An 18,740-nucleotide genomic window follows, 5' to 3' on the forward strand; every position below is an offset into this window, starting at 1 on the left:
CGGTGCGTTTTAGTGCGCGCGGCTGTCTGCTCCACCGTGGTCTGCTGGGTGCTGCGCGCGCGGCGGACCCCGCGCGGCGCCGACTCGCGTATTCGCGCGGTAGTAGATATCACCGCACGTTATCACGTGGTCTAACACGTAGGGGCCGACCCGCTCCCATTTATTTTTTATGGCTAGGCTTCACGGATATTGCCGCACGCTCCCTCCTCCATGGTGGGGCAGCGCCGTTGACATGCGACCGCGCCGAGCGGAGCACTGCGGAGAAACCGCCACGGCGGCGACTTACGCCTCGCCAAATCGTTTTCTTCTTTTCGTCGCAAAACGTATTGTTTCGCTAAAGTCTGAACGTATTTACCGGGAAACCGTGCAATCCAGGAACGTATAAACCGGGAAACAAATACATGGAACTCTATGGGGCATTTTTTCGTGCTCTCGATTTTGATCGTATGAACCGGGAAATCGTACGAACCGGGAACGTATCAACGAGGTTCTACTGTAGTCTGCTACTGCGATCATGAAGCCTGCCCCAAGCGCGGCGTGATAAATCGAACCAGGCTTGTGCAATCAAGCCATCACGGGCACTCTGCCAAGTTCGCTCCTCGCCACCGGAGGAGCTATAAAAAGATAAACGCGCCCTGACGTTATCGCTGCGCAGCATCTTGGCACGCTGCAAAGAAATGAGCTGTGGATGCGACGACCGAAACGGAGTGACGCGCGCCATCGACATGCAAGCGAAAGCGCTCGCGGATTTCTGCCGCAGCGACACAGAAATCTTGTATTGAGCTGTCGCGGTGGCTCGAGCGGCAAGAGGGACGCAGTTCCAACAAGTTTGAAATTTTTCGCTCTGTCGCTGCCGCTCGTCGTTGAGATCGCTCAATCGCTTGCATGTGAGCAAGCTGGTCTTAATGCATTTTTTATATTTCAAATTCTCGGGTGCAAAAGTGGAGGGTGGGTTCATTATGCGAGTGGGTTGATTAGGCGACAAATACGGTATCGTTTTTTCGCATTGTAAGTGCCGTCACAAGCCGATTTTTGTACATCGAATTATCGATATATCGAACTATTTCGCGATCCCCTTCGAGTTCGATATATCCGGGTTCGACTGTGTATATATATATATATAAAACCTGAACCGAACAACCCTAATAACATTTACAGTGCATTTGAACCTGAAATGCAGACGCAGTCGCCGAGCAACTTTTCGGGCCCTCAAGGGGCCGAAAAAGCATCCAGAAAAACCAGGTAGTCCAAAAAACGAATTCACAACAGAAGCATACAGTCGAACCTCATTATAACGAAGTAGTAAAGGGCACGAAAATTTGTTATATCCAATATTCGTTATAAAAGTGCGCGCCCAAATTCCTGCTAATAAAACGAAACAAAATGTGCACTAATATGGACAACACAAAGGTGTGAAAACACACAATGTTTTAATTAAGAGCTTGGTATAAGCATGAAATCACGCTTTTCATTCCGTGCTGGAGAGCAAAAATGAATACTAAGAAAGGACGTTGCCTGCATGCACAATTTGCGCGACGGAGCCAACAGACTCGGGGAGCGTAGCGCTCGCACTCGGGTCGGCCGCAGTGGTAGAGGCATAGCATAAGCTCCCGCCATGACAAGGCAATAGTGATGACATGCCAGTCACATGCCTTTCAGCCGTTACATGGTCGGACCCGAGCAGCGGCGACGTTTGAGCCCGGCCATGGCTGTTCATGACCTCAGAGATCACTGCGCATGCGGGTGTAATCTTGGAGGTCATAAGCAGTTGGCGGTAGTCTTTGTTGCCGCCGCCAAATGACGCGGCACGCAAATGCGCGGGCGATTTAAACACACTTCTGCGGCGGGCACTTCAATTGATTGAAAAATTGAGTTTGTTTTTTTCTAGCTCCTTTACGCATTTTTTGCCATTTTAATGCAAAAAAACTGCTTCGTTATAACCGATCTAGTGTTAAATTTCGAAAATTTTCTTTCGTTATACAGAAAGACCTCCCATAGAAATAAACCGTAGACCAACCAAAGGTTGATTTTAGATTTTTTTATCCGATAATTTGCTATATCTGTGTTTGTTATAGCGAGGTTCGACCGTACCACTATTTCTCGGGCGGCGTTAAACACTGGTTGATCTGTTTCTGTGTCAATATCCTCATTCTATCTGGCACAGCAAGGAATACCGCACAACTGACTGAACAGGTGTGATGCTCAGACAGAAAGAGGCGCGGAACACCAGCAAACCCAGTTTTCACTGTTTTCTTTCCCCCTCTTACACGAAAAAAACAAAAAAAAAACAGCGGCGGTGGTGGCCATCTTCGCGGAAGTGGTGGAAGCTGTACTGCAAGCATTCGTTTCAAACCAAAACAAATAAAACAACGCTGTCTCGCGAGCCCTATCAGAGGTCGTGTTTAGTTAGAACACTCAGGGGACGAGGGTCTTAAAACTAACTTTTTTAGTTATGGCTAGAATCTCTCCTGATTTCTCTTTCTCTCCTGATTTCAAAAATGTAATTACAGTCGCCGACCGTTTTTTCGGACTTGAAGGGACCCGAAAAATGGTCCGAATAATCGAACAGTCCGAAAAATCCGTGAAGCACAAAAAATCACTTTATTCAGAGGAAATCGGCTTAAAAAAGTCGCCGATTTTACCTTGCGGCAAATTTCTTTTGCTGGCGACGATTTGCGCTTGTATTTGCGCCAAAGTTGTCGTTTCGCTGTACACGCTAGACAGCAAGTTCACAGCTTTTGTAATTTGTGCAAGCGATGGCTGTGGTAGGCCGCCCGAGTCGTCGTCGGAGTCCGACTCGTCTTCAGGTTGAAGAACCTGGCGTACAAGTTCGTCGTCCGTGAGGTCCGCACACATATCGAGGGCGGCGGGGCCATGTCCACAGCCCGAGTGCGCACCACACCGCTCGTCAAACACGCAAAAATGAGGCACTTTTCGTTCAGAGTGGTGGAACCGCCGGACGCAATCACAAAACGGCCAAAGGATTGACGGCGCGCCACTCGGTTGACGCGGTCGGAGAAACTCGTGTGACAACACGGCGGACGTATGAGACAAAGCACAAGGAGATAGCTGCCCGCGTCAGCGTTGGCGAAAAAAGCAGGTTGACGGCGATGAGAATCCGACTGCCACCTCGAAGTGGCAGAGATTGCAGGCGCCTCTCCTGGCAAAAATGGGGCACCGAAACCATGTCAAGCCAATCCACCTCAATCCAAGATGGCGCTTGTTGCGCCGGCGAAAAGCCGATAAGATGGCAGATTTTGGCCTGCAGGGGACTAAAATTAGTCCGAAAAATCGAACTTTCGGACTTTTAAAGTCCGAAAAATCCGTCGCGAATATGTATGCGCTTCTATGGGGTGACTGACGGTGCCTCAATGAAGTCTGAAATATCCTACAAGTCCGAATTATTGGAGTCCGAATTACCCGTCGGCTACTGTATAATTGAGCTGGTGGTCTTAGATCAAAAGTTATCTAACAAAGTCCAGAGCATAATTAGTGAATTTCTTACGCAGCTTTAATGAACTTTCTCATTGCATTTTGTTGCTTTTAATTACATGGATTGATAGCCAAAGTCTTCCCATACCCGATGACATCCTTCGTTTTCCTCAAAAAGGCACGTTATCCTCACATATTATGGTGAGAGTAAAAGGCTGCATTATTTGAAACGAACTCATTAAGCTAATCTCAAACTGACATTTATCCATTGCCTAAACTAAAAAATTAAAAATGTCATCGGGTACTTCATTTCTCTCTGAAGAAAATGGTACTAAAGTTATTTGTGTGACCTAAAAAGAAGTTATCAAAACCCTGCGCAAGACTGTAGAGATCGACCAAAAATATGAAACTGAGAAAACGGCATTTGAAGTTTGACCACATATTATATAACTTGAACAATCAGTAGCCTCACTGATATTTCTCACCAAAAATGTCATGCTCTTTCCATTTTCAATACTGTCTGATTTTGAATATGTCAACTAAAACTGAATCTATCACCAGTACTCATGGCCAAGGTAGTGTATGCCATTAGGAAATCAGCAAAATTTTTGACATGCAATATTATTTTAATGGCAATTTGAAAAAATTTTGATAGAGTGATGTAAGTGTTGGATCACCCCCTGATCTTTTCAATATGACTGCAGTGATGCTAAATTTGTCATTGTCACTCGGCAACAATGTAGAAAAAAAGCACAGTAAGGCTGAGTGCAGTGTTCAGAAACAGCACTGAGAAAAACTTATTTGCATTTTGAGACCTTTAATTTTGCTACACTGCAGCTATGGCAATATAAATGGAATCGTGAGGCTTTGTTTCTTATGAGAAAGGCTATATACTAAACATATAATAGTACCCTTCCCAAAATACTCGTAAAAGCTTGCCATAAAGTCTAAATATACTGCCACTAGAACCAGCGTGAGAAGCTTAATTTACCACTTCAAATGCCTGTGGCAGTGCCCTTCAAGGCAAACAAATACTCAAAATTACGATAAAACGGTCTTGCAATATTAATAAACTTGCACAAAGTTGAAGGCTAGAACACAGCGGCATACTAGAATGACCTAATAAATTGGCTAATTGGAATGAAACTTTGCTACTTTGCTGTACAGCGCATGCAGGGCCGCATGCGGGGTCCCTTGCTGGAGCTAAAGCTCGAATTTTCACACCCCTTGATCGCAGCGACGCGATTACTTCGGCAATCTACAAAAAAAAAAAAAAACGAAACCGTCCGCGGAAGAGGAATGCGGGCGACGGCATGTCAGGCTCGCCTGTCGTCTGAAGCGACGCGATAAAAAAGCAACGAAGTGGTGGCGTTGGTGGGGACCATGAGTATCAGCTGAACAGTTAAATCTATCGATGTTATCTTTGATGCCTCTGAACCGCTCGCAAACGATTATATGCCGCCGGATGTGCTGCAGCTAGGTCGAGAACACGCCGCGCAACCCTGGCAGCGCGCCGCCGTACTCGTTCTTCGACGCGCACTCGCTAGGCGCTTCCGTTTTCAATACCCTCCTGATACGGCTACGTCCACCAAGCTACGTCTAAAGACCAGCACCGGCTGCGGGAACGACTGATAAGATCGCGAAAGCGCATCATAAACGAGCGAAGCAGCAGCCGCGACAAAGAACGTTAAAAACAAACAAACAAAAAAAAATTCCAAGTCAGTCGCGCTGGCCAATGGGAAGCGCGAGACGAGAGGCTCGCTTCGCGAGCACGCGCTCCAGCCAATCAGCGGACCGGAAACGGCTTTCGGAAAACCCGCGACGGCGGTTGTTCTGTTTGAGCGACGTCATTTGGAGATGCCGCAAATGCGCACAAAGAAACAAGCTTCACCCGGCACGTGCCGGCTGCTTCACCCGCGGCACGTGCGGGAAGTTCGAACAATTTTCACCCCTTTTTGGCTATTTCGAGGCTCCCGTGGCGTTTTAAAAGTCGATTTTATCGTATTTCCCAACCGAATTCAGTGTTGATATTTTGAAGGCTAGTGCTCAAAGGTACAAACATTCCGAAAATGCGTTTTTCTCAAAATCAATTTTTCGCCCATTTTTGACCAGTTTAACAGAGTGGATTAATGCCCAAACCCAAGGCAACCAACCGGCGGCACCCACCTGGAAAGTGGCACAGAGGTCATCCACTGAGGCTCGCAGGTAGTGGAGCGTCCGCTTGCGCTCGGCCACCTCGTCCTGCACCCCGGACGGCATGAGCGCGCTGAGTGCCAATCGCACGAAACCTGTGAAGCGCTTCCATGACAGAGCGACAGCACCTGGGGGACGTGGCTCTCGCCGCGGCTGAGTGCCCCCACCGCTGCCATCGGTGACACTGCTTCCAAGGCCTGAACCCTGAAGCTGCCACCTTACACCCCGCTGCGCCTGGGATGCCAGCTGTATCAACTGGGCCAACTGCAAACACCAAAACAAAGTACAGTCTTGCTTACCACTCTACTACAGTGTGCTACTCGTCATCATCAGCCGAACTACAGTTGGCGACCAATTTTTCGAAACCTCAAGGGCCCGAGATAGCGTCCGGAAAATCAGGCAGTTCGAAAACACGAGTCCACGCAAAAAACAAGTCACTTTATTTAGCGAGCGGATTGAAAAACTGGTCAATATGCCTCTGCGGGGCGCTACACTACCGTACAAGTAAGTCGGCTTGCACATCAGCAAGGGTGACAATTTCGCTTTACACAGCCAAAAGCACCATCAGAGCTCGGGTTAGTTCGCTGCTAGTTCGCAGCACAGCCTCTGGCTCCTGTCGGAGTCCGAGTAATCACTTTCAAGCAACTGGCTTGAAAGTTACATCAACAGCTATTCACAGAAAGTTCGTACACTCACGACGTTTGAGCGGCCGACAAGGCTGAGAATGCTGCCCCGCTGCCTAGGCAGGTGGTCGTGCTGCCGCAGTGCCCGTATCAAGCGGCTCACTCGTGCCCGTGACGGCGGCAGCAACACCACGGTCATAGAGCTAGTATGATTCAGAGCTGCATCCCTTTGGGTGCTGTAGACCTCGTAGTTGGGATATTTGCCATTCTATGCGAAAAACAGAACTTACAAAAACTTCACTGTGCACGAGGAAGCAAACAACGCTGCTGCGTGTGCGACATCATCTAGCGGCGGAAAAGGTGTTTATGAGCCTAGAAAATTGCTCGGCAGTTAATAGGAAGTTACCAGCAATATTTCAGTCTGTTATTCAATAGTTTGCATTACTATAATTATTCAATTTATTTCATGCTTAGCAGTACTTCGGTACACATATTTGGTCCCAGAAAATGCCACATACTCATAGTAGACAGGTCTACGATTTGGTGCCATCGCGATTGGCCGCTGCCTTTCTAGTCCTCCTCCTCCTCCTCCTCCTCCTCCTCCTCCTCCTCCCCCCCCCCCCCCCCCCTCCCTCCTTGGTAGCAAGAACGCAATTGTCGGCACAAAAGTCCTCCAAAGCGACACCGTCAGGAACGGCCCCGTCACTTTCCAGGCATCTCCATGCTTATTCGAGGCTGGCCTGATTGTCTTCCTCGCCGTGTTCAAGTGCATGGGCAGCGAATGCAGCTCCTTCACTGGCCTCAGCGCTGTCATGTTTTTCAGGGGCATTCGTTCCAGCCACAACGTTCACAAACCTGGCTTTCCAGAAACAGTTCTGAATCACGTCCTGCAACGTCACCTTCCAGGATGCAGCGAACATCTCTAAAGCTTGAAAGACGTCCACGTTGGTGGGGCATTTCAAGCGGATATTGAGCAGTAGCTTGTTGATCAACCGACGACGATTCGTGCACTTCACACGGTTCATTATTCCCTGGTCGAGCGGCTGAATCAACGAAGTACAGTTCGGCACGAAAACCACTGCTCAGCATTTTTCAGCTCCACATCATCGACATGATGGTGGAACAATTGCCCGCCAAGAGGCAAACGCTGCGGCTGTCTCACTCCATTTCCTTGTCAAACGCCCGGAGCCAGTCACGGAAGATGTCGCAGGATGCCCACGCCTTCTTGTTCGAAGTGTACTTAATTCCCAACTTCCGAGCATTTTAAAAACATTGCGGCTTCTTACTTTTGCCAATCACAAGCGACACCCGCTGGTGGCATCCATGTTTACGCAGAGAAGAGCTGTTATGCGCATCTTGCTCTACCTCCCGCCGTGGCAGCTATCCCCTTTTAGTGCTAGAGTCCGATTTGGTAGGATTTGATAAAAGAATAGAGTTTTGCCCACACTGAACACCTCTGATAGCTGGTACCTCGTTAGTATTCTTCGCATTTCCTTCTCCAGCTAAGTAGCGGCTTCAGGCACTTCGGCGCGGAGCACCCGTCCGACAATCCCGTAATGAGACTTGAAACGGTGGAGCCAACCACTGCTAGCCTTCAAGGCGTCCTTGTCAAGCAGGCAACCGAAGTCCTTTGCTTTCTGTGGCAAAATTGCCCCACTCAGTGACACATTCTGCGCTCTGGCGTCCATAAATCAGGAAAACACAGCCTTGTCCACATCTTCGTAGGTAGCCGTCCTCAATCACTTACGCTCAGGGCGCTCGTGCCACACATTGCAGAGCTTGAGGATGGAGTCCTTGGCTTTCAAGAATGTTGAGAACGTACTCTGAGATATGGCGAACCGAGCCGCAACGTCTTCCTTTTGTTCACCTTTTGAAAAAGCTTCTAGAGTCGCCGCCTACAACTACTCATGGCGGCAACGCACGCAGGAAATCAAAGCGAAGGAGAGTCGTAGAGAAGCGGCAAACTGAGAGGCAAGCAGCGTACAAACAATCTCTCGATTTCTCGCACGCGAGAGCCGTGCGAGAAAGGGCCAATGACAGATGGGTGTGCACGCTGACACATCAGCCTCCGCAGGCACAAAGAGGTGCTTTGGATCGCAGCAAAGGAGTGAGCAGAGCAGAGGGGGAATATGAAGCCGCCACTCTCCTCCATTGTGGCGAAGTAAAAAGACAGAGGAAGAGAAAAAAAAAGTTGGAGGCGAAGGTGCAGGTACACTAGCGGCTTATCGCTTATCTCTTGCTTGTAGGGAGCGAATGCTGCGCATCCTGGGAGGCCCGTCTGCGTGGTGCACTGACAACGCTTTTCCCTAGGCCGTTGTCGCCTCTGCAAAATTATTGTCCTTCCAGGTAAAATTTGTTTGTTCGAAGATTTTGTGGTAATGAAATTACATAAGCCATTACTTCGTTATATAGAGATAAAATAGACGTGATTTCCTATGGGCATTACGTTACGCATTCCTTGTAACTTCGTTATATTAAGGCTTTGGTTATACTGCAGTTCATTATATATTGAAGTTTATCCGTATTCATTTGCGATACTGCGTCACCACCGCTCGCAATTAGTGCAGACAAGAACTAGGTGCTCAACGATGCAGCTGAGAAGCTGTTTAAAACATCACAAATACTGCATGGTGTACACAACACACCCCTGTCAGGGAATTTCATGAATTCAAATCATCTCGCAATTCACAACAACCACGACAGCATCATTGAAGCTCCACTGTACTTGGCAATCGCATTTCACTCAATGAATTTACCAGTTTCTTTTCGGACTGCAATGCATAGACTGTAGTGACCACTTGTTACCAAATACAAGGAGTTACCGAATTTTCTCCCACATTTTTGTTGGCTGCGCATAGAGGGGCAAACGCTTTGAATCGCTTATTGTGGTGAAGCGTTGTCCTCCCACCTGTCTGCGTCGTTCATCTCCGGACAATGGCAGGTGCACAAAGCCAGGCTCCTCGACGTCGGCCATGTGCTGCTTGACGAGGTTGGCCACCGTGGCACCCACTGCCTGCCGCCGGAGACCAGTAGTGGGCGACGTCTGTCCAGCCCCCCCACTGGTAAGGCTGGCTTCCGCTGAAAGGCACCACAGGGGATAAGGAAGGACAGAAGCCTAAGGTTCCCTAACTGCACATACATACAAGCATCTCTCAAGTTCATTGCCTCAACGTATCGCAAAAACGCTTAAATAGTCGTGCTTGAATTTCACATTAGGAACTAACACAATCATCCCTAGCACTTTTTCCCCTTTTTTTTAAAGTCTTTCCCCGACCCATCTTCCGTTACAAAATCAGACTTCGCACCAATTTTCACCGCGTATGTCTCGGCACTGGGGCACTAACAAACCATCATGGCAGTAACATCAATAATGTGCCACGGCCGTTATGACAAGACATACGAAGTCGCCAACAGAAAAACAACGATTACAACAAACAATTACAGTAAAAGCTCGTTAATTCGAACTTCATGGGACCGGGAAAAAAGTTCGAATTATCGAATGGCCTTGAAGAAACTGACAAGAACCATTTGTATTACTGTAAATGTACCGTATTTAGCCGCGTAACGAACACGCTCGCATAATGAACCCACCCCGCCCCGATGTCTGCCAACGAATCTGAAAAAAAAAAATAATAAATAAATAAATAAAGGCGTCAGTCGTTAGCACGTCCTTCTGTTTCGCACAGTCGCGGTCCACAACACATTCTGCTGCGCAGCAATAACGGCGCGTTTATCTTTTGACTTTAGCTCCAGCAAGGTGGGGGGAAGCGACAGCGCTTGTCCGGTTGTGTAAGCCTCCTTTTCATTACATTCGCTTTATCATACTATGAGCGACTGGGGCAGGCGGGTCTACCGCCACTCCAATAATCGGAACGCGCGATAGCAGCAAGCGGCTTTAGAAGCGAATGGTGCTAAAGTGCTAAAAGCGGCGTCATGATCGCGGCTGACTCGCGTGCTTCCGTTGACAACTGATGGTTGGAAGGACGGATGGCTATCGCAAAAAAGAAGAAAAAGAAAGTTTAACCCGTAGTGCCTGTCTGAGATCATAGCCTTTCATGGGCGTTTGCTGGGACCCCGCATACAGTACTTATGCCTATTTCCAAATTAACAGGGTTGGAATTAACGAGTATTTAGTTGCGAGCTACGTTGCGCAGAAGAGAGAGCAGGCAGCCGCCGCCGTCGCGGCCATGCACTGACTTTGCCGTGGCCGCCGTCCCCTCCCTCCAACGCCGCCGACCGTCGCGCCGGTCATGGCGCCATTTAAGTTTTACCCACTTTTCCATGGTTTTACCTGGTTCCATCTTCTGTCCCCGTTTTAGACGTGCGCGGCCTTTAACTATGCCTTCCGATCGCAAAAAAGTTTTTTTTTTTTTTTTTTTTGCTGCGTGATGTGCGCCAAGTCGCCCAGACGCGGCGGTGCGTAGTTCGAATTATCCGTAGCGGAACCGACTCGTGTTCGAATTAATGGGTTATTTTATACGGAGCTTGGCCGGACCAAGTAGTCTAGTTCGAATTACCCGAAAATTCAAATTATCGAGGTTCGAATTAACGAGCTTTCACTGTACAAGTGACTGACTCACCTTCTTTGATCATTGTGTACAGGTTAGGCTGGCTAAAAACCTGCAAACAAGTGGCAAAAGAACAAAACACTATATGATATACGTGGTAGGGTGTGAAGAAAGAAAAAAGAAAACTGAAGAACTATGAACTACTGTCACAGACTAGCAATCCTGCTCGAATCCCCATTTACACAGAAAAATGAACATTACACTCTCACTTAAAAACAAGCAGTAATACAAGATGCCCTAGCTAACTTTAGCGAAGGGTTAACTAAAAAAGAACATTTGAGGTAGGCCTGGAAATTTGGATGCATTGAGCTGCCAGCCATCTGGCGCAGCATAGCTAATTTTTGTTTCGCAAATAATTAGTAGTTAAGATAATTTTTAATTGACTAAATATTCACATTAGGCGATAAATATGATTAGATAAGTTAGCACCCTCCTTTCTATTTATTTGTGATAAAGAAAACCTCACGTACATCTTTTTTCCAGTCTCCAAAAAAGCCCATGAAATACAAAAAGAAAAAAGAAAAAAGAAAAAAGAAAAAAAAAAAAGAAAGAAGTCCCACACCTTGCGCAATGCCATGCCACGATTGTGCTGCTCTCAATCTGCTCTCAATCGTGGTTTGAGTGAATGAAATCATTTGCGTCTGCGGCTCCATAGCCCCACTGCAGTGGCAGGCTGATATGCCTGCAACGGTTTCTTCGGCCGCTTCAGCCAGTCCGCACACGACTGCAAGTTGCAGGCAGTGCGGCGAGCTCGCTGCAACCATCACAAACATATCAGCCTACTGCTGCAACGTGGTCGATGTTACAGCAGCAGCTGATTTTGTTCACTCAAACCACGATTGAAAGCATCACAATCGTGTCGCGCAAATGTGCTAGTCATGTGACAGTTTTTGCATTTCTCGGGCTCTCTTTGGAGCTTGGAAAATAACGCACATAGGAGGCTTTCTTTATTGCAAATAAATTGCTCTCCAACTATGCAAATCAGATTTATTGTCAAAAGTCAATATTTAGTAATTTAGAAAAATTTGCAATTACAAAACAAAAAAATCGTCTAACAGCTGGCAGCTGTACACAAGTGATACCCTTGGTCTGCAACCCCTAGCTCAAGTTAGCTGGGACACCCTGCATATACTGCATTGAGAGAGCAGAATTTGGTGCAACTCTAGACAAGGAATGTAAAGAAATTGGTGCTTTTATCAGCTTCAATTATTCAGTAGTAGGCATATAAACCTTTAATTTACACACCCCTTGTGGGCGAAACAACTGCTTGTCACTAAAGCCAGGAAACGTTTGTCCCCAGCTTGCCGCTTCTCCTCACACTTTAGCTATTGTAGAATATAGCTTTAGAAAAAATAGCAGTTTATCACAATGGGCCATGGCCTGAGGTATCACATATTGCTCAGGTGACTAACAACAAAGGTAAATAAAACCAAGTTCCCCATGCTCCACTTATCGAACAAGCCAGATGCATCCAAATTCTTGAGCTGATAATTCTGTTTCGATTACCTTCCCGTGCAGGTAACGATAAAATCTGTTTGTTAGAAGTGGACAGCGGTCTATTTTCTGTCGTGATGTAATTCTGTGTGACGGTCACTGACGATCCCGCTATAGCTGCTTCTGACATGAGCGAATAGAGCTGAAAGACGCCGTTAAATACATGCAAGCTAAATTTCCTTAAAATTTGGCGAAAAATCGGCATCCTTGACATGCAAGCCACTACTATGACTAGCTACTGACTTAGAATTTAAAAAAAAAATTATGAATGCATGGAAACCAGGGGCATATTACGGTCGCTGACCGATATAGCAGACCCTCAACGGGGCAGAAAAGCGTCCGAAAAACCAGGCAGTCTCAAAGAAAAAAATTAGCAAGAAAAACATCACTTTATTTACCGAGCAGCTTTAAAAACTGGCCAGTTTGTTACTGTGTCAATCTCCTCATTCTCACAGCCACTCACTACTCCGACGTGTTCAAACAGAAAGAGGAGCGGGACACTGGGAAACTAATTTGGGTAGGGGCTCTTTGCTCCCACGTGAGTCTACGTAAGTGCCTTTGTTTCTTACTCCCGCGTAAAAAAGAAAAAGAAAGAAAGAAAGAAAGTGGTGGTGGTGGCTGCCTTTGCGGGAGCAGTGGAAGTCATGTGCTGTGCACATTGGGTACGCTGTCTTGCATGCAGTGTTTGGTTGGGCCACTTGGTGTATTGCAAAGTGAATTAAAACCGGCGGCCCTTGTCTGTTGACAGTGGGCGCTCTTTCCTCTGTGCTCACGTGTCGCCACCTGCAAGTGGACTCATGCCACTGCAGCGACACGCAAGCTGTGATGTACTGTCATGCTGATCACACTCGCGCTTACTGGCCCATTCTTCGTGGGGCGGAGCTCCATCACCGCTGCTCACTCGATCGAACCATGGACGGCGCAGGGCGCCCTATTTCAGGGAGTAACGGGTTCACTGGCTCGCCACAGCTAGTCCTATCGCCTGCTATCGAGTATAGGGGTGCATGTGGGATGCACACAACTCGGGTTTGAGGTTGCAGAAAAACAAAATAGCAGCAATGTTGTGGCAATTTTTCGCAGCTTTTGACCTGCATCGAGAGAAAAAGTCTGGCAAATCGAACGAGAAGAGTTTCAGACATCCGAAATTATTGGCTCTACGGAGTGCGTGAAGGTACCATGGCAGTGTCCAAGAAGTCTGTCGACAACTGTATCAGTATTGGTATTATTAGGCGAAATAACGTAGTTGTGTGATTTGTGGCACTGCTCGGAGACCTCAGACTGGCTACAGCAGACTGGGAGACTCCAGCTTCTCACTAAGTATGTGCTCTAGTGCAGTACAACTTGTCAATGCAGTACGCTCTACCCACAGACTGCTATCATCAACTCAAGACCATTGCCAGGTTGTTTATTATTGCATGAACAGCTCTGAATACAATTATTTGTGTAACAATTACAATAGTCAGATGCAACTCAAGAACAGAGCAGAATACTAGATGTACCCTAAAGGAGCTCCTTCAACCAAAGGAGCGACCAATTTTCGTGATGCTGTGGCTAATCTGACTAGGCCGCAGAGAGCTCCCTTTTATCTGCCGCACCCTGCGATGTCATGCTAGCAGGTCCAAAGGGATTATCTACAATGTCCTAAGGGTCGGTCAAAGGCACTGGCTGGGCAGCCTCCTGTGAAGGGGCATTTGTCACTCCATTCTTGAGTTGTATCAGACTATAGTACATCATCGGTTCAGTTCAGTTCAGTCGTTCAGCCGTGTCCGACTCTTCGTGACCCTATGGACCATATCACGCCACGCTTTCCAGTCTCTCACTATCTTCCTAACATCACATAACTTCATTTGCGGTGCCTCGAGGATGCCATCTAACCATCACGTTCGCTGCCTACCCCTTCTCCGGCGACCCTCAACCTTTCCCAACATCAAATCTTTCTCCAGCGACTCCTCTCTTCTCATCAGATGACATCATCGGTCCATGCTTTGAAAAAAAAAAACATCAGGATGAAATCTAGATGCTTTCTGACTGCACAGGAGCACTACATATTTCACACACATACACAAAAAAAGTCAGCGAGTCATCAGGCTAAAATAGTAATTGTTAAAAAATAAACTGAATTCAGAAATACATGCAAAATTTTCAAACAGGCGAAAACCGAATAAGTCCTGTGTCTACTAATGGCTTCACAATAAGGCACAGTTTCCGGACGGGAAAATGCAGCCTGCTGGAAAACAAAGAGAGGAAGAAAGGAAAATAGAAAGTCTACCCACCTTTGCAACGCGGAAGAGCATGAATGCGTTGCGGCGGCTCGCCAGCTCCATGCGGCACAACCGGGGCAACAGTACACCCAGCAGCTCAGTGTAGAAGAGCAGGTGCTCCTGCACGAAGGGCTGCCTACGAAGCAGGGGAAGAGGAGGACCCCGTGCATTCAACATCAGTAACTCTTGCAACACATCCACCTGAAGTTGACCCCCCCCCCCCCCCCCCCCCCCCCCCCCCCGCGAGTTCAAAGTGCAGGCCACACTGAAGGTCTGGTAGAAACGGCAGGGGTCACCTTGACAACAGTGCCACCAACATCCTTACCACTCTACTACGGATACAGCCACCGGCAACATTGCCCGATGGGACACGATGACAGCAGGGGGGAGCGGTCTGTGCAAGTTTCCAAAGGGCACTTCATCCACTATGGGAATACCAGGAAGACAAGGGTACTTACTTGTCTTGGCCCCATAGCATAATTATGACTTCAGAAATATAAATATTTGCAGAAAAAGCATTGCGACGAGACGACGTTTTACTATCAAAATGTGCGTAAGTAAAATCTGCGTACTGTAGCACATTGCATCAAAAGAGCAGAAAAGCAAGCAGGCGTAAACGAGCACCTATTCTGATAGAAGGCGTTCTCCTCATGTCATCAAATACAGTGAAAGCTCATTCATTCGAAACTCGATAATTCAAATTTTCGGATAATTCGAACTGCACAACTAGGCCCGCCCAAGCCATATAGAGATCTGTATATGTAAAGCCCATTAATTTGAACGCAAATTGGTTCCGCTACGGATAATTCGAACTACGCATCACCGCGTCTGGGCGACTTGGCACACAGCACGTGAACAAAACAAGACACCTCCGAGGAAGAGCTGCATAGTAGGAGGCTGCGCACATCCGAAACAGAAATGGAAGATGGAACCCGGTACAACCATGAAGAGCGAGTAAAGCCTAAATGACGCCATGACAGGCGCGGCAGCCGGCGGCACCAGAGGGAAGGGGTTGGGCCGCGGTGGCGGCTGCCTATTCTCTCTTCCACGTAACCTCCGAAGCTCGTAACTAAAGTACTCGTTAATTTGAGCCCTGTTAAATCGCAAATACGAATAAGTACTGCCGGCGCGGTCTCAGCCAACACCCATGAAAGGCTACATTTATGTGAAAAATCTTTTTTTTTTCTTTGTTTTTTCTTTTTTTCTCGCCCCGGCAGACGCGGTTTTCCACCACCGCAATTTTCACAGCTGAACTCGAACTGGTTTCCTTCCTTGGCTTAAGAGTAGCCAATTTCTTTTTTCATTTTTTTTTCTTTTTTTTTTCTTTGTTTTTTCTATTTTTCTCGCCCCGGCAGACGCGGTTTTTGACCACCGCAATTTTCACTTTTTTCTTTTGTGGGAATTTTCTATCCTTCCACCCATCAACCGCCAACAGAACGCGGTCAGCCACAATCATGATGCCGGCTTTTGAGCATCGTTTGCTTCATAAGGTGTTTGCTGTTATCGCGTTTTCCAATGATTGAGTGGCAGTACACGGCCCCCATCCCAACCACCCATGGCATGATAGGGCTAATGTAATGAAAAGGAGGCTTGCACAACCGAGTTGGACAAGCACTGGCACTTTTTTCCGACTCTTAAATTTCGACGCTTATATATTTACACGCGTTTGATTGCACGCCTCGCTTGTAGCCTGTCTGCACTGCTTTCATTTTCCCAGGCCTTCATTTGGTTCTTAAGCTCGGTTGTTTCCACTTTTTTATTGCCTTTCATATATCTCCATTTTTCTTTCCTTTAGCTGCGCGCTTTTATTCTCCATCGTGCATTTGCCGTGCCGAACGAAAATTTAAACCCTTTGTTTACCTTCGCGGTCACTCTTTTCAAGGCATCGCGTGGCTCCCATCAGCCCCTTACTCCCAGCTCCCTGGTAGGCGTCAAGTTTTATTTTTTTTTCCTGTGCAACCTTCGCCTCCTGCTTCTTCCATCTTTCCTGACCTACTGTGTTCTGTTATTCAGTAGTCAGTTTACCTGGTGTGTCGTTAGCTTCTCACGTCCTTACTATATATGCATTTAATTTGTTAGCTGAATGCCGACTTTTCTTGTAACGTCAGGTGACGCACTGTACTCTGCATGAATTGTGTGTGAAACAACGGAATATACTATTCAGAACTGTTTTGATAATGGGATTACTGATGACCAGCTTTAATAGGGGACGCGGGCTTTGAAAGTCGAAAAATCGCGAAAAAGTCGGCTTTTCAAAAAGTACATATCTCGGCTGGATATGTTATAAACTACCTTTTCTATAATTATGAACGCCTAATTCATTGTGGAACTGCTTTACATTAAATATACAACTGGGCGCGGCAGCCCTAGAGTCGCGAGCGAATGGCAAAATTACCCAAAATTCACACGCGCTCCATTTCTCTGCCGCTGAACCGAGCGCTGCCATCTTGGTCTTTTGTTTGTGAATGCTTGCCCTATTCCATATTGCCTTCGCCGGCAGCGTCCGCGACGTAGCAGAAGCATGGCTCGCTTGTGATTGGGGGCCTAGCAGGGATTGTTGAGCTTCCCGCGTCTCGAATTCGGGCTGTAATTAGACAAAGTGCGGGTCCGTGAGAACGCGGGGGATCACGCGACTGCTATTGGCTGCTGCGCGCGCTGACGCGGTGGCCCCTCCCCGGCACGTCGTCTGCTCCGGCTGCCTACTGAGCTGGCGTTCTTTGTGCGCTCGCTGAATCGCTTCACGTTTCACCATTTTTGAGATCGCCGTCATCATCGCTCGTTACGGATTCTGGTGGCGTGTTTTGAACGGTTTTGTGCACCTTGTGGATCGTCGCACGGTCGGCCACGATGCACGCTAAGAAGTTCGAAACATTGCATACGTCGTCGTTCTGTGAATGCCGTCTGAATCGCGAAGTTAGCAAAGCACGTTGCCAATGGTCGCGGAGACGCTTCGAGCAGTGCTGCCTCTGCTACACCCCTACTAGACTGACTGCGCTGCCACTTCCAACTGTATATCTTTCGTGTCAAATAAGGAGACTGCATTTGAAGCGTGCCTGCTGTACCGACCATATCAACCTCGGCGATTTGAGCCTCCCGTATCGCGTCTGTCATTGCAAGCGATAACGCGTCGTCAGCGTCGTCTACTGTTCGCATGAAAATGCACTTTCCGAGGGAATCGAGGAGGTGGAGGCACAACGTGCTGCTGTGAAAAACAAACTTTAGACTTGAAAATGTTGTTTCTAAAATTGATTGTTCTAAAAATTGATTTTTTTATTTCTTCATTTTTGCGGTCCTGAGACGTTTCCGCAAACTATCTGCAAATTTAGGTTGAAAAATACCACCTATTTCGCACGTTACAGCACTCCAAAGTTGCGAATCTGAACGTTTACCCCTTTAAATTGAGGTCAAATCGCGCCCAATTTTTAACGGCCACAGATCGAGAAATGCGCGCTCCACCGGCATCATTTTGATCTCGTTCGTAAGATCGCGATTCAGGCTATTCCCATGCCACGATCGGCGTCCGCGAGCGAACACTTGAAGCAGAAAACAAAGGGATAAATTTACGCGAAACGCGCGCTGCTATTGGGCTCCGAAAGCACGCGACTCACATGACCCCTTTTGGTTGGCTGCCGGCGTCGGCTGCTTGCGGCTTGGCGCCATTTTGAAAAGGTCGCATAGTTAGGCCTAGCTGGTTTAGCGACGTTCCGACCACGGCGTAAAACGGGGAAAATTTAGGTCCGAGCGTCATACTAGCCTAAAAACCGAAGAAAGGTAGAGAAAAGAGGCACGCCGGTGACGCGGCATCCTATTATCAGCAATCAGCGACGAAGCACCGACGCTCTGCGATGGGCAAATAAGGGCGAAGCTGATGATGATGGGCATGACAGATAGGACAGATAGGAGAGCGAACGATTTCCTCGAGGAGATTCCTGCCGCGTGCGAACATCGTAATTACGACGATGCAGATCAAAAAGTGATACCTAAGCAGTTTTCATGGGCGCGAAAGATCAAACAAGCGGAAAAGTTAGTGGCGCGGCGGCAGCGGCAATCGCGAAACGGCATCACACACGGCACGCGGAATAGCAAACTTTGTCGAAATCAATTTGCGTCTGAGTTGCAGGAGCAATTATCTCGATGGAAACTGGTGCATTCACACCAAAACCAGTCAT

The 18,740-nt window shown here is 47.6% G+C and overlaps 1 protein-coding gene across 3 annotated transcripts in view; it reads right to left on the reverse strand.

Moving 5' to 3' along the window:
- The window catches only part of LOC146195674 (sphingomyelin phosphodiesterase 4), an 85,945-nt gene that overhangs the window by 20,303 nt on the left and 46,902 nt on the right, over nt 1-18,740 (reverse strand). For all 3 annotated transcript variants that reach the window (XM_084597873.1, XM_084597872.1, XM_084597874.1), the window contains exons 11-14: nt 14,584-14,707; nt 10,829-10,868; nt 9,157-9,326; nt 5,599-5,889 (exon numbers count right to left, since the gene is read on the reverse strand). In XM_084597873.1, the coding sequence (XP_084453999.1) occupies nt 5,599-5,889; nt 9,157-9,326; nt 10,829-10,868; nt 14,584-14,707 (625 nt within the window). The remainder of the gene's footprint in view (nt 1-5,598; nt 5,890-9,156; nt 9,327-10,828; nt 10,869-14,583; nt 14,708-18,740) is intronic.

Source organism: Amblyomma maculatum, chromosome 3 (genome assembly GCF_055883805.1).
Source record: "Amblyomma maculatum isolate TAMU_Amacu chromosome 3, ASM5588380v1, whole genome shotgun sequence".
Taxonomy (NCBI): Eukaryota; Metazoa; Arthropoda; class Arachnida; order Ixodida; family Ixodidae; genus Amblyomma; species Amblyomma maculatum.